The sequence below is a fragment of the Melopsittacus undulatus genome, chromosome Z, assembly GCF_012275295.1.
Source record: "Melopsittacus undulatus isolate bMelUnd1 chromosome Z, bMelUnd1.mat.Z, whole genome shotgun sequence".
Lineage (NCBI taxonomy): Eukaryota > Metazoa > Chordata > Aves > Psittaciformes > Psittaculidae > Melopsittacus > Melopsittacus undulatus.
In genome coordinates, this window is record NC_047557.1 from 86,321,892 (window position 1) to 86,338,292 (window position 16,401).

The 16,401-nt window shown below is 38.6% G+C and overlaps 2 protein-coding genes across 5 annotated transcripts in view; one reads left to right on the top strand and one right to left on the bottom strand.

The window, feature by feature from the left end:
* The window catches only part of FTO (FTO alpha-ketoglutarate dependent dioxygenase), a 244,348-nt gene extending 241,482 nt beyond the window's left edge, over window positions 1-2,866 (bottom strand). Inside the window, exon 1 of the mRNA XM_013129797.2 lies at window positions 2,309-2,866. Within this exon, the coding sequence (XP_012985251.2) occupies window positions 2,309-2,347 (39 nt within the window). The 5' untranslated portion in view covers window positions 2,348-2,866. The remainder of the gene's footprint in view (window positions 1-2,308) is intronic.
* RPGRIP1L (RPGRIP1 like) overlaps window positions 2,535-16,401 on the top strand; it is a 79,592-nt gene continuing 65,725 nt past the window's right edge. For 3 of the 4 annotated variants that reach the window (XM_031052005.2, XM_031052006.2, XM_031052008.2), the window contains exons 1-6: window positions 2,535-2,592; window positions 6,454-6,545; window positions 7,322-7,463; window positions 9,792-10,090; window positions 12,215-12,314; window positions 14,457-14,600. In XM_031052005.2, the coding sequence (XP_030907865.1) occupies window positions 6,461-6,545; window positions 7,322-7,463; window positions 9,792-10,090; window positions 12,215-12,314; window positions 14,457-14,600 (770 nt within the window). In that variant the 5' untranslated portion in view covers window positions 2,535-2,592; window positions 6,454-6,460. The remainder of the gene's footprint in view (window positions 2,593-6,453; window positions 6,546-7,321; window positions 7,464-9,791; window positions 10,091-12,214; window positions 12,315-14,456; window positions 14,601-16,401) is intronic. The other variant, XM_031052007.2, reaches the window with a different exon arrangement.

The window sequence follows — 16,401 nt, forward strand, 5'->3', positions numbered from 1 at the left end:
CAGCACTGCACTGTAAAAAATTTCTACCACATGTACTTGGAACACAAATGTTCTTCTATCACTGCATAAATCAAAACTTGCTGTAAACATGAAAATTTGGGAGACGGAGAACAGCTTATCACATACCAGAAACATACTGCATAGTTAGAAAGCAAAAGCCAATCACCAGGCTTCTGATAGACAGCATTTAACTGTATACAGTTAGAGTAAAACAAGAACTTTAATTCAGGATTTAATTCTCCAGAAGAGAGACATTGCCAGGAGATAAATAATCCAAACCAGCTTCTCTATCCAACCATTTCCCTCTCATTAGTAGGCCTCATAAATCTTGTTCTCCAGAAGAGGTCAAGTTAAACTTCACTAATAGTTGGTTTGCTATGAAATATTTTGATCAGGACCTAAATGGAAGACTTGGCAGAACTACGACAATAAATACACACTTCCTTTGCCTTCAGCCTTTCTTAGGTGGGCAAGATAAGCAAACAACGGTTAAACCTAGGGACAGAAGGGTGACTTGGCAGAGTGCAAGGAGCCCAAAGATTATCTTTCTAATTAAGTTGCATAAAGTAATACCAGTACGAGAATGCATCCGTGAAAATAAAGCACACATTTCTTCCTGTATAACCCCTTACCTTCTCATTCTCATCTTCAAAGATTTTTTCTTTGGCATCCTTTATTCTAAGATATTCTACAGACTCCTTTTGCTTCATTTCCAATACACTCACAGCTTCTCCCATGTAGTACCCAATTTACAACATCCTCCTGACACCATATAAGTATTCATACATTTAAATTCTCTAAAGACTTCTTAATTTCCATCCTTCTCTTTCTGCACCTACAACAGATGTGTCTAAGGCAGTACTCTACCACTCTAGTGCCCTTGAGTATTTCTTATGCATTGCTCCTCCGACACCTCTTCAAGTGCTGTGGCCTCCTACAGCCTTTGTCAGCATAGTTCACGCATATCTCTGAACAATTATATCCTGATGCACATGATTCCCAAATGTGTTTGAGATCCACGGCAAAGACAAAAGCCTTTGGAGGAATAACAGACATACAGGTTAAAAAAGGTATGGACTGGTTTTCTTACTGCAACATAATTCCATTGTATTGGACAGATTACATTTGTATGTGTTTTCACATATAAGGAAGAGAACACAAACACTCAGAGGTACTGTCCTTCAGCAAAAGGCCCTATAGTGAAATAACTTCTAACATTAAATAGTAAATTAATAGCAGTACCAAATGCTGTGTGCTCAGTATGCAAACATGGGTGCATCAGATGATCATCTTAGGAGACCTTTTTCTAAATTTATTGTGGGAATTATCCTTCCTGCCATTAACATCAGTGTTCTACTTTCAAACAAGTAATTTCTGCTTCTCTGTACTACCAGCCTGTAAACCACACCGGCAGAAGCAGAACAGTCATCCAGAGCTGCTGTCAAATATTGTACATTGCAGAGACACCTGCAACAACAAAACACCCAGCAGTGCAATTCCATCTTCAGTGTAAGCACTTAATACCACTGCATTTAAACGTATCATCAAGAAGAAAACACTATAAAGTTAGAGTGCTGAAACAGATTTAAAAGTGTTTATTTAGGTTAGGCTTGGTGTAGAGTACTTCTAAACTTGGAAATAAAAGCACAGTTACATACTGCATCATCTTACAATGTCTTCACAAAAACATACATTTACTTGTCTAATATTTTTTCTTGTAAAGCCGTAGAACTTGCATTTAAATTGAAGCATCTTGCCCAGGCAGTAAAAATCTTTATGAGTAGTACTGTCAAAGCTACACTAGGCTCCCCTCTTTCACGGGACCGGGGAATCTAAGGTTTGTAAGTTACTTGCAGCCCCGCAGCTCGGCCAGCAAGCAGACCTCAGCCCGGACAGAGCTCCCCGGTCCTCGAGCACCGGCCCGCAGCCCCTGCTCCGGGACACTGGGCACACACGGACTACTTCACCACGGCGACTGGAACGGCGAAGGAGAGACGAGCTGCCAGCCACGGCCGGGCCCTGGAGCCGCTGCCTCCGCCCTGACAAGCCCCCGACGGGGCGCCTCAGCAGCCGCCTCGCAGGCACTCCGCGGCCCCCCGCCCGCAGCCAAGCCGCGGCAGGGAGTCCGGTGCTGGGGTCACTTCCCGTTAACTTGACAGCGGCTTCGGGGCCTCTCACACGGGTCTCCTGGCGCTCCAGCACGAGAGGCCCCGGCAGCCCCAGGAGCCTTGCAGCAGCGCGGTAACGAGGGCTCGGCACGGGCACGCTCCTCCAGGCTGAGCGGGAGCAGGAAAAAAAGAGAAGGTACCTTCAGTTTTTTCTCCCGCTCCCCTGCTCTCCTCTTCATGCTGCCGCCTCAGACTTCCTCCCACGGCTATTCCCAGCAGCGCTCGCCACCACCAGCCCAGCCACGGCCCGCGGTGAGCGGGTCGGAAGCACAGAGCGCGCAGCACGGCGGCTGTGAGCTGCCACTGAACTACAGCTCCCAGCAGGCAGCGTGGCAGAGCGGGGCCGGAAGCGGAAAGGTCTGGTTGGCAACAGCGGCTGTTTGTAACAGAGCGCTGAGAAGAGATATAGGTCTGGCGGGGAGCTGTGAGTACGGGACACCCTGTCCTCCGCAGGGGCACGGCAGGGGGAAGGATGGCGGTGCTGGAACTGCTCAGGGGGTGGCGGAGCCATGTCCAGAAGCGCGGGTGTCCCTAAGGAGCGGGGGCTGGCGGCGGCGGGCCTGCCTCGCACTGCAGGGGGGCCCGGCCGGGGGCTGCGTTCGTGGGGCGGGAGTTTGACATCCGTGAGGCTCCCTCGCTCGCAGCTTAGTGCCCTTGGGAAGGGACAGATTACCGCACCACTCTCCGAGAAAGCAGCCGTGGAGGCCTCCTCGGTTCCGCCTCTGTACATGAAAAGGCCGCTGGACGCAAGCGGGAGTTGTGTTCTATGCTCGAGGGCGGGAAAACCCGGGCAACTGAAGGCGTTCCTCTGTTGAGGAGTCGCTGCGTGTCCCCGCCCTCCTGCCCCCTCCGGTCACTGCCAGAACGGAAGGAGCAGAAGAAGAATTTGGAGCGCGTGCAGTTTGTTGGAGGCGAGACACGATCGTTTTCATGTTTTTATGTGCTGCAGTAGTAGGGGAGATGTTGCTTCCCTCAGACTGCAGCAGGATGTTGGGGTCTTGTTTCCTAATATCTTCCATGTCTTTTCTGGTTTGGTTTATTTTTCCTTTCCACCTCCTAAACCTCACAGCACTGCAACAGATAATGTTTGGAAGCTGATATGTGTGCACACTCCTACCAAGTAATAAATGAGATTATTTTAGATGACAAGCCTGGCAGAGTACAGGCATATAAGGCATCAGTAGAGGAAGGGTGTATGGTGGAAATAGTATGCTGTATGTTTTGTGATAGGCTTAGATGGGTGGTCTGTCTTCCCACCCACTCCCCCCCTTTTTTTCCTTTCCATATATATTTTATATATTTGTATATATATATATTTTTTTTTTTACCCTTTATCAGAGAAATGCAGTAGAATTTTGTAAGAAAACCATCATCTTGGTCATGGCCAAGACTCATGAAAGTCTAAATCCACCTTGAAACAATTGATGTGTTCTAATTTTTTTAAGTTTTCACTGGAAACTGTCCCTTCTAGCACCTCTGCCTGAGAACATATGGAAATGTATGTAATCCCTTCTGAGTTTTGCTACATTTGAATGATGTTAGGAAAACAGTACTCTTCCGTGAGCTGTATTAAAATTTGGGCCTCAAGTATATGCACTTTGATACTTAATTTTAAGTATTCATGCTTGTTATTGTCTGCTCTTGTATAACCCTGCAAATCTGTATGCAAGTTTTTGTAGTTACTTGGTAGCATCAGTTTTGTAAGTAGTGCAGTGTATAAAAGATACTACAGTTTCTTTAAGTTCAGTAGCTATATCTAAAATTCTTGCTTATACTAAACTTGAATTTATTGTAGGTTAATCCCAAAAATATGGAGAATTCTCCTCTCTTTGTATGTGAAATTCTCATATTTTTTAAGAATAGGAAGTGCTGATTGACTCTACGGTAACATTTCTTGGAAATAAAAATGGGTTTAAGTTGTCGAGGTTCATCATGGCATGTGAATATGTCCAGATGCAAATACAAATTCATCTCTTTATTGTGCTTTATTATAAGAAATGCTGGACTCTCACATACCCTCACTTTTGTAGCAGTGTTGCTGAACAATTTTGTCAGACTTAATCACTTTGGAAATGGAGCTGTGTGAAACAATCACATGCTTTTAGAAATTATGCTGGGACTTTGGTTGGAAGGAAAGTAATTTTGTTTAAGTGTTGGTGATTGACACTGAGATAGTATTCAGTAAATAACTGTAACAGATATTAACACGTGATTTGCTTTTTAGTGTCCCTTCTTGGAGAAGAAGCATAAATGGTGGGTGTTTATGATTAAGAAGGACATAGGTAGTTTTTATGTTATTAATAAGGCAAATAAATTGCCAAGCCAGTTCTAAATCTTGTAACTGTATTTTATAGGTTTTACTATTTCTATCTAAACCCATTTTTTTTCATAAAAAAGTTAATTTGGATTTTTCGTCTTGCTCACGACAGAAAAGAAAGCTGAATCCTCAATTTCAGTCACTTAGTAATAAAAATGAAACAACTAATTCTTCCATTTGTTTTTAAAAATTTCACCTTTCTAATTTTTTGGGACCTGAGATTTAAAGCAGCTTTATTTTCTCACTTGTCTGCAAGTCATGTCATGTTGCCAGTAGAAACTGGCTTTTATGTACAGCCCTGCTATATTTATTTGCTTACATCTTAAGCAGGTCTGTGGTTTTGTTGCAGCTAGTAATGAGTTACTATTAACAAGTGGTTTTATGTTTGTTTACTTCAGGAGCAAGCACCTGTTGTTTTGTCTTTGTTTTCTAATGAATGGGGTTTTTCTCATACTGAAAATAACATTCATAGCAAATGCCTCTTCAACACCTCTCAAATAGTGAAAACCAGGAATGCTTGATTGTGCTGTTATTCAGCTAGAGTTTTTGAAGCTTGAGGAGTCATAGTGATAAAATATTTGTTTAGCTCTGGACCTCTCTGAAATTTGCAAAAAAAAAAAAAAAAACCAAACCTCTGTCATTTTTGATTTGTGAAGACTAAGACAACCACATTCTAGAAAGACGTGTAATGGTAGTATCTTCTCCTTGTCACCATCATGAACCAAACTGGGGTAGATCATTGAGAGGTAAAGATTTCTGGCTTACTACAGTCTCAGTTGCTCCAGTGATATTGATACAGTGATACATAATACTGACCTCAGTAATGAACCTAGACCTCAATGAAGTCAATGACTGTAGACAGTGGTAATTTAACGAATTTAAAAATAAAAAAAAAGTTTTGAGGGATTGTGTGAATCACACAAAAAGAGCAGAGGGTACTGACAATCTGGATTCTGGCTGATGTGTCTGTGCTTAGAATTGTGCCACAACAGTGGCTGCATGCCATTGACCTCAACATCGTGTACTGTTATTCTCTTTCTGTGACTAACATTGAAACTGCAACCTTATTCCTAATATGCAAGTGGAGATCAGTTTAGGCATTTCAACAGTCATGACTTTACTGGTAGATGAAAGGCACATCTTTAGCAGAAGTTTTGGTTAAAATAGAATTAACAGATACTTCATGCAATGTCTATGCATGTGTCACTTCTGTCATCCAATGCAGGTCTTTAGTAACATCGCTGTTAATTTCCCAGTGCTTCCTAGATGTTTTCAAATTCACTAAGGATTTGTATCACCTAAAAAGTGATGGAGGGGGGAAAGGAAAAACTGTCCAAAGGACTTTGTCTCTCTTTTCATGCTATTTCAGCCTTACTTGACTCTGTGGCTAGCACCTAATTTTCTGCACTGTAAGAGAAGAAAGAAATATTAGTTGTTAACAGGTATCTTCATATTATATTACACTGAAACAAATGTAGTACTTTTTCACATTAATACCTTCCTAATCTCACTTTGTCATGTTGCTATGCTTTCTGTTGCCTCAAGAAAGAAATGTGCTCAGATTTATGAGAATCTTTCATAGGACAGTCTCCTGGAAAGTAGTTTCTCTTGTGACAGTGATTGAAAGAAGACTAAGAGGATAGTAGGCGACACTGAAATGACTTCATAACCTCCAGCACCTCTGTTTCAAAAAGCCTGATTCAAAATGTGGAAAATGGTATTACTCATGTACCAGAAGCCATATTTTGTGCATGGATTAAAACTGGCATAACTTTACTTGAAAGTTTAGATTCTCTTCTGAGTGACACAATCGAGATGGGAACATTTACAGTAATGTATGAGTCTTTCATTTCAGTGAATCTGTCATTACTATTTCCTTTATTTTATATGATATGTTGTAGTTCATTCTAGTCTTGCAGCCTAAGTTACAGATGGAAAAGAATTTAATCTGAATTTTGTTATCCATAGATAAGCCATGTCAGTTCCAGCTGATGAAACGGTAGGGGACCTGCCTGTGAGAGATGTAGGTCTAACTCCAGCTGGAACTGAAGGATTACAAGGTTTGTACCAGCTGCTGTTTATTACAATTGCAGGCTTTGATCAGTGGCTTCTTTAGTTTCTTTCTAAAATTGTTTCTGACATTCCCACTCATAAATTTAAGTTCAAATACCATTCAAAAGCTGGGTAAAATTCTGAAAGTTACTATGGCCCACTCTATGTTCATGTTGCTTGTTATAAGAGAGGAGCTGCTGTGATTTGCTAAAAACTGGGAATCCCATTGAGCTATAACATTCATCCTTCCAGAAGAAAGGAGGACTTGTTTTGCTGAACTGAGGACAAAGCCAGGCCCATTGAACAAAATGGGAACCAAAAATACTGTTGCATTCTATGTTATTCAGCTGCTGTTAAAATGGAAGTACTGGCCTTAATCTTGTATCTAAGTAAATTTACATTATTGTGAGTTAATCTTGTCAAGCTTCAAGAGAGCATGTTAATTTTGAAACTGATTACAAAGCATCTCATTGGTAATGATCATTTATTTTTTAAGTAGTGTGTTTGACAGTGCCTTGTTATTTGCTCAACTATTTCCTTTGTGCTGTCGAGTTATATACTGTTTACTGTATGATTTTTTATTACTTTTTTCATCTGTAAAAAGAAAAAAGGAGAAGTTAATATGCCAATGTCTGCAAAAGATAATCAACAGACTGATACAAGTGTAAAATATCAAACTACTTGAAAATTTGTTTTTTTTTCAGTATTTCAAAATGAGTTAGACATTGGATTACATGTTGTTGAATATATTGAAGGTAATTTAAAGTTGTCTTGGTTTGGGTAGAATCAACTACACGGAATGTAAAAGCTCGACAGGCTGTATCACGAATCAGTCGAAAGGAGCTGGAAGACAGATTCCTTTGTGTATGTGATGAGAACATCTTACTCAAACAGCATGCAAATAAGCAAGAGGAGAAGATTAAAAGGTATGGGGCTTAGTGTTTTTGTTTTAGCTCACAATAACATTTTCACTCTTTAAAGCATTATCAACAGATTCAAAATCATGCTGATTTCTCTCAGCAGTTTTTAAAACAGTAGCGTAAATCACTTATTGGAATTCATTTTTTTATTGATCTCTGGTTGTCTCTGTGGTATGTGGGATATTTTTTGCAGTGGACAGTATTAGATCTCCATGTAGAGAGGCACACTGTTCTCCACCACTTCAGAGATGGTACCTTGGGTTCATAGCAATGCTGTCTCTGTACAAATATAACAGGTATTCTGGGAACTAAAGAAGAGGCAACAGAAGCCTAATAATTCATCAGGAATTTCATCCTAGAATCAAAATGACCTATGAAGAGATTCTGCCCCTCTTTTTGTTCTCTGTCCTCCAAGTTGACTAACGTCTAACCTTTTATCACCTAGTTAACCCTAACATATCTTTATAATTGTGATCAACTTTCCTTTATGAAGCATAATAGATAACTTCATTGAAGAAATCCCAAGTAGCATGGGAAGCCCAGTATCCAGTGTGCCCAAATATATGCAAGCAACATTAGGGTTGCTACTAAACTTCAGGCTGTGCTGGCAAACCGATCTGGACTCAGCAGAACTGTTCATGGTATTACTATACTCCAGGAGGACTCGTTAATCCAAAAGCACCATGACTCTGTGTTCACATTGTGCTGCACTTAAGCTAATAAAATCTTGCTGCATCTAAGCTAGCTTCTGGTCAGAAGCTAACAAGTTCTTGATTAGGTGTCTGAAGATCTTGCCTCTGTAAGTGAGATATTTCATACTTCTCAAAAGTCCAAAACGTACTTTCCTTTTGACTCAGTATTCAGTATCAAACTGATGAGTATAATGTAACTTCCATCTTTTCTGCCAAGCTACTGTCAAATATAAGAGAGCGGAATAAATTAATTGTTTGCTTATGCAAACTTTGCAAATGCCATTTCCAGTGTTTCTGTTAGATGACTTATGAAATGCACTCATCAGACACTTAGGTAAAATTACGCAGAATGTGCAAATTGAATACCTGCATTCATATTTTAAGGTAGAGAAAATATAAACACAGTGTTTGTCTAGACTACCAGAGAAAAATTTTAACTCCTCAAGCTAAATTTCTTTCCCAGCATCCCTTGTGCCAAAACCCTTGTAACTAAAAGTTTGGAATTAATTTACAGTAGAGTACATTGAAAAAAACAATGAACAAAAAACCTGCTTACAGGCAAGTAATATTCTGTGACATCCTAAAGTTATTACGGATTTTTTTTGTTTCACTTTTGTTCTTCTAAGTAGAAGCTTCTGTCCGCAAGCATACAAAAATAAAACACGACCTTTAAAGAAATGAAGTGTGTCCATATTTTCAGTCTTCTTTCTGGGCCTGCAAATATAGATTCCCTATAAACTAGATACAGGTCTTAAAGGTGTGTGACCAATTTTGTAAAGTCTTGAACTTGTCTCTCTCATCAAAGCCACCTTTTCTTTCTTTATATGCCAAGTTTTTTCCATTCACTGCTGGGTATGTTTTCTGTTCTTGTATATTACATCACCCCCATGTGCCCTCTCTGCCTTTTGTTCTAGCTTACCAATGTTTATCAAAACTAAAGGGAATCAAAGGTACAACTCTTCAGATGCCAAAAGCAAAATTTGTGTTCATTTAAAAATAGATGAAAACCATACCCTCTGTATCTAATTATATTCTTCAGCTAACTATTCCTTCTCTGAAGCACATAGGTAATATTTACCAAGTATAAAATTGAGTGTGGTAATGAGAACTATTAAGTTTTTTTTTCTGGAGCAGCGTCCATCTATATATTTTAGCCACTTGAGAACTGAAATATATTTTTAAATCCCCAAAATCTAGAAATGATATATCATTGGAATGTTGCATATTATTAGTGTTCTTTCAATAGTTGGATGTTTTGTGGAATTGTAGCTTTTATAGTTTGCCCTGCCACATCCCAAATCTGTAACTTGCTTAACAGCATGCAGAGGTTCCTATATAAGGTCATGCGTTAAAAATTACGTTTAAGCAGCATATGGAGTAAATATGTGTCCTCCCTTTACTAACCTTAAATGATAAGCCTTAGGAAACTGTTATTTGTCAGTGCTATAAAGCAGATTGCTGCACAGTGGTTTCAATTATCTTCAAAGAGTTCTTCACAGGCAGTAATAGTTATATCAAAACCTGAAATTTATTATTCAGGTTCTATGCTGAAGTCTTCACAGTGATTATGTTCCTTTCAACAGAGTGCTTTTTATGCTGACTTTTCACATTCTTTTTCATCTTGTTTTATTATTTTTCCCAGAATGGCCACCAAGTTAATACGGCTTGTTAATGATAAAAAAAGGTCTGAACAGGTTGGTGGCGGCCCCAAGCGGCTGGGCCAGGCTGTGGAGCTGGAAGAAATGATAGAGGATTTGCAAGAAAGAGTTCGTGAGCTTGAGAAACAAAATGAGAGCCTCCGCAGCAAACTCATTTCAACTAAACAGCAGCTCCAGATTCAAGGCCATAGACCTTATCCATACAGCTATGTTCAATCTCGTATTAACACTGGGCTCAAAAAAGTGAGTGAGGCTGCTGGCATGCTGGAGCACACAAAAAAAGGTATAATTCGCATTTAGTAAAAGCAGTGGTTTACGTAGGTACCATGAGTTAGCACGTCGCAGTAGAAAGTACATACTGTTCCTGTTCACCAGCAGGCAATAGTACCTGTAGGCAGAAAGATTGTTTTTTCCCCTTTTTCTTGTATTTATTTATAATAGTCATGATAACTTGTTTGCCATTTTGAGAATCTACAATGGTAGGGGTAAAAGGACAGATTTGAAACTCAAGTAGTTACCAGGCAAGCTTTCGAACAGTTAAATCATGAGATTTTTTTAATATAACTTCTCTATGTGTTCAAGGCTTATAAAAAAGTATATGAAAAACTTCAGTGTTATCATGTTATAACAAAGTTTTACATCTGTAATTTGTTTGCACATGTTTTTCTTTTTTTAATTTCAAGGTTTGTTCTTGTCTCTTGAGGCATGTGTGCACACCACTGCAGACTTGAAAAATCTATTACATGTGTGGACTTTTAAAGGCAAAATACCATAATGCAGCCATTTATAATGATACTTCTTGCTGTCAAGTCTTGCTGCTTAAGGCAGTCTCACTCTCAGTCCTTTATTTATAGTAGGTACAGTTGAAAATTACACTTTAAACCTTCCTATTTTCAGATGAACATTTGTAGAAGTAGTTGTACTCAGTTAACTTAAACTATGTACAGATAATAAAAAAAAAAAAAGACTTCTATGGCCCTGATTCAAAATTGAGTCAGCACAATTGTCTTGACTTCTACAAGCTATGAATCATGCAGATGGCCTGATCCATAGCTATATTGTTTTTTTTCTCCATATCACCCTCCCATTGGTCTTGTTTTGGTTACACTGATTATGTAACCAAATGTATTTCAGGTACATGAAAACAGAGACAATTTTCATGTTTTAGACAGGCCCTTTTGATTAGTGATTATGCCCAACATGAGACTGCTAGGTTTACATCCTTCCTGTCTTTAAAGATTGTTGGACTCCTAGAGTCCTCTGTGAAACCATAAGGTTGAAACTCAAAATATTTTAGTGCAGATCAGAAACTATTCAGAGGAATTACCGAAACATAAAGTGCCTGCATAATTTCAGGAAGGCATAGCTGTCTCTAAGGTATGAAGAGGCAAGAAGAGCCCACAAATAATCATTCCCCCTTACGTATCTGCTTTGTGTTTGACTGATCTAGAAATACTATAGCAAGTAAATCTGAAAGATGTGGTCAGGTATGAATGTTCATTAAACACTCACTGATTTCTCTCATAACTTTCTTTATTCACTACAACCAGCTAAGATAAATCTGGATTAACAAAAATAAACAAAATATGTATACTTAGGCATATAAATACACACGTGTGTATACAGCACAGGTACCAATGCCTTAAAATAATATTTTAAGATCAAAATTCTAAAATAAAGTTAACTCAGCATAAATTCAATGTAGAAAATTATTTTTTTAGATCATTTTGTGAACCTGCTGGTATCATTGTACTTTGAATCTAAATGACTTCATTTTGGGAACTTAGGGATGGCAGCATTAATGCTGTATTTGAAACACAATGCATAGTTTAGTCCCCACTCCAAACTTACTGAAGAAAGAGAAGTAGCAGAAAGAGATTTGGATAAACCATTGCTTTTGCTCCTGACTTAATATTAGTTCTTTAAGTAATTTCTCATTTTCCTTCTTCATCAGGGACTTGGTATGCTTCTAAAGAACATCAGGAAATTATTTGCAGTGCTGATAAAAATGGTCCTCTGGTTGCTTGTCTAGATGAATGACACTTGTGATTTTGTAAAGAAAGTGCTATCAGAGAAAAAGTGACAACAAATGTTCCTATTTAATAACACTGATATTGTTGTTCTTTGAAAACATCCTTCTTCTGTCTTTAGAAGTAAAATCCTAAGAAAAACCTTTTGGGGGCATGTTTTGAACACTACTTGCCAGTGCATGCTGTATCACCCATAGCTGAAATTTCACAACAGTTGTGTGTAGACACTGTTTATCTCTTTCCACTTGAATTTGTTGTGAAAATACTTCTTATGGCATCTATATACAGCTTGTAAGTATTTGTACTGTGTAGAAATTGTTGTTTTGTTAAATGCTTTTTCATTCAACATGACAAAAATTTATAAATTTTGTTTTTAGGAATGAGATTTCAGGATTTAGAAGTGAGATCACCTAACCTTGGGCTCCCAGAATATGGACCAAGTCAGCTGGAGGCTTCAAGGGCTGAAATAAGAGAGTTGTATGGTTTTCTTAATTTTTGTCATTATAACTGTTAATACTTGTGGTTTTCTTGAAGGAAAAAAGATACTTTTCAGAAGTTTTTACTTCAGAAAATAAAGTGAAGTTGTTGGATCTGATAACAGTAACACTGGTAACAATACAGAAGTGTTTTATGGTAAGGAAAATGTAGGATTAAAGAAGTGCAGAACGCAGGTACATAGAATTGGGCTGGAAATTAAAATTGATCTTCAGTGGTAAGCCTCTCTTTTTTGCTAGAGTTCAATGCTGCCTGGCTTACTTCTGGACAAAACTGATAAAAGCAAGGGCAACCTTAGCTACAAATTGTTACCAACATGACTCCTAAGCTGTGTGGGATAACCCAGGCAAGTGGTAACTGTTGAATATGTTATGCAGATCATTTAAGCTCAGTTTCTAGACGTGGTCAGATTTTGTGGATAAGTTAAAAAAAAAAAACGCACTGTGGGATAGAAATGTAAAATCGTTTTGATTCACTTTGGCATTTTGAAAGTTGGTTTGTAGTCCAGTTGCACATTTTAACTGAAACGGAAGCTCAGGAATCTCTTGATAACATCCTTAATGTAGGGACTTCATGAGAACAGAGAGGTAGTTACAGGGTGGTGAAGAGGCAGTTAATATCTAATTTAAAGATACTGAGGTCTGATCAAAATATTTTTCTTGTCCAAAATAGATTAGAACTTACCATGATTTTTAGACATCTGGTTTTCTAAAACTGCTTTCAGTATGTGTCTTTCTTTCTATAATGATTTACCTGAATTAGATTTACTACAACATCCATAAATACTGAATTTTTAGTAAGTGGGGAGGCTAAGTACACAAATCCACGCATTACTGTGCAATCGTGTGTTTTGTACATGAAGTTTTATAGACACAAAGATTTAGTGGGATCATAGGAAATAATTTTACAGAAATATACTTAGCAATTATTTTAATAATTTACTTAAAATTTTTTAACAATTTTTAAATGGAAGTCTTGCTAGTATCCTGTGTGAATTTAATCTTTGCTGAACAGTTACATAATTTTTTAAAATAATCTGCATTAAAATAGAATGTTGTTACTGGAGTGGAAAAAAAAAAAAGCTTAGTAGTTTAATAGTGATGGGCCTAGCAAGGGCTATTTCTCCTTATACCTGTCACTTTTTAGGATTTGGAAAATAAGAGCTATTCATTAGTACTGCCATGAATCTCAGTGTTCACAATAACTTTTTTCCTGACTGATCAAATACATTGTTGTAATACAGGAAATAATCAAATAGCATTTTTTTCAGAGATTTCAGTTCTCACAAACATGCCAAAAATAATCATACCGCTCAGAGTGGTGGACTCAGGTACAAAAGCAAACACGTGGCCAAAAAAGTCAAAGTACTTCTAAGTCTATGATATGTATACAAGGTAACGAAAAATTGTATCTTGTGTATCAAAAGCTTTAGAGTGGAAAAATGGAGATGTTGCTTATTCTTATTTAAAAAAATATTATTGGGAGAATTAACTGAGATTAACTTGTCAAGAAAGTCAATTTGTGGCCTATTAGAAAATTTAGACTCTAATCTCTGTCGTTCTCTGATTTTCCTTTTTTTTGATGCATTTACTGGATAAATTTCACTGTTACAGATGTATAGCCTTGTTTAGTTTATTTTTTTTTGGGGGGGTGGTAAAGTTACTTAACTCAGAATGAAAATTAAAAATTACATTTACTGCTTCATCTTTTGAAGATTTTGAAGATTTCATGTTCTTTTAATAGCTAGTAATGGTGTTTCCAGAAAACACTTGACACTAAAGGATTAGGAGGGAGATATGTTTAATATAGAGTATAAGAAACCACGAATATGTTTTCAGCTAGGTTCCACTGAATATTATTCAGTCCGCATAAACATTTATTTTAAGAGTTAGTTTGATAAAGTTTTTGATTCATTTCTCTATTTATTGTACGATTCACATTTTTTCATGGTGTGACCTCTAATTATTTTCATAATAAGTTGAACTGTTAAGCCTCTGTTGGTTAAAAAAAGTACTAATTTTGCTGAACACTTTAAAACTTTTTGCTTTCTTGTCTATTCATTTTATTTTTTTCTTTCATTAAATACTTCCATTGGTTTGGAATATATGATGCTTGTACTTGCAGGGAGACTGTGATTGAGGCCCAGAAGGAACGCATTGAGGGACTAGAGCGTGGCAGAGAGATGCTTTTGAGTGAGCTAAGAAGAAAAGAAAAGGAAATGGAAGAATACATCCTACGGCTGAAAGAGCAAGAAACAGCAAGCCAAAGGTATTGTGAAAAATGGCAGTCTCCATGGTGGAAGCATTAGAAGAGCTATGTCATAATGTTTATATATGGCTGTGAAAATTTCTTGTTCTGCTAGGATGGTAGAGTGGTAGATATAGTTTTTCTTGATTTCAGTAAGGCATTTGATACTGTCTCCCACAGCATCCTTACAGATGAGCTAAGGAAGTGTGGGCTTGATGATCAGGTAGTGAGGTGGATCAAGAACTGGTTGAAAGGAAGAAGGCAGAGGGTTGTGGTCAATGGGGCAGAATCTAGCTGGAGGTCTGTGACTAGTGGAGTCCCTCAGGGGTCGGTGCTGGGACCAGTGCTGTTTAATATTTTCATCAACAACCTGGATGAGGGAACCGAGTGTACCCTCAGCAAGTTCACTGATGACACTAAACTGGGAGGAGTGGCTGACACACCAGAAGGCTGTGTTGCCATTCAGTGAGACCTGGAGAGGCTGGAGAGTTGGGCAGGGAGAAACTTGATGAAATTCAACAAGGGCATGTGTAGAGTCTTGCATCTGGGGAAGAACAACCCCATGTACCAGTACAGGTTGGGGGTTGACCTGCTGGAAAGTAGTGAAGGGGAAAAGGGACCTGGGGGTCCTGGTGGACAGGAGGATGACCATGAGCCAGCAATGTGCCCTTGGGGCCAAGAAGGCAAATGGCATCCTAGGGTGCATTAGAAAGGGTGTGGTTACTAGGGCAAGAGAGGTTCTCCTCCCCCTCTACTCTGCCTTGGTGAGGCCGCATCTGGAATATTGGGTCCAGTTCTGGGCCCCTCAGTTCAAGAAGGACAGGGAATTGCTTGAAAGAGTCCAGCGCAGAGCCACAAAAATGATTAAGGGAGTGGAACACCTCCCTTATGAGGAGAGGCTGAGGGAGCTGGGTCTCTTTAGCTTGGAGAAGAGGAGACTGAGGGGTGACCTCATCAGTATTTACAAATATGTAAAGGGTGGGTGTCAGGATGATGGAGCTAGGCTTTTTTCAGTGATATCCAGTGGTAGGACAAGGGACAATGGGTGTAAACTGGAGCATAGAAGGTTCCACGTTAACATCAGGAAGAATTTCTTTACTGTAAGAGTGACAGAGCACTGGAACAGGTTGCCCAGCGGGGTTGTGGAGTCTCTTACTTTGGAGATATTCAAGGCCCACCTGCACAAGTTCCTGTGTGATGTACTCTAGGTTACCCTGCTCTTGCAGGAGGGTTGGACTAGATGCTCTTTCGAGGTCCCTTCCAACCCTTTGGATTCTGTGATTCTGTGAAATATGTGCTTTAACACATCTGCCTCCCCCCGCCCTTTGGTGAAACTAAGTAATAAAATATTTTACCAGATAGCCATGGATAATTCTAATACAGGAGATTCTTATAATAATAGGTTATGATATATTTTTGTAAATAAGCAAATAAATTCATAATTACCAATTTAGAGGATTCATTTCTAGCTGATTTGGATTCAATTGAAGTTCAACTCAGTAAATTTTAATCTACTGTTTCTTCAATATATTCTTAGAAAATTTTAAATACGGGTTCCTGGTGAGTAATTTAATGTTCATTAATACTTACTGATAATTTGGAGCTTGTTACTTTCGATTCTATGAAGAATCTAATATGGCATGATCCTGCATTCCCTACTCATTTGATTTCAGTGGAGGTTCTACTTGGATAGGAAATACATGGTCAGTTCTTTAACTGTCTTTCAAGAGAGGGACCCCGTTATTATGTGTAAGCATTCTTTTGTGCATCAGTGGCACTACATAAATAATATATCATAATGTTTGCTAGTAAATTATTCACA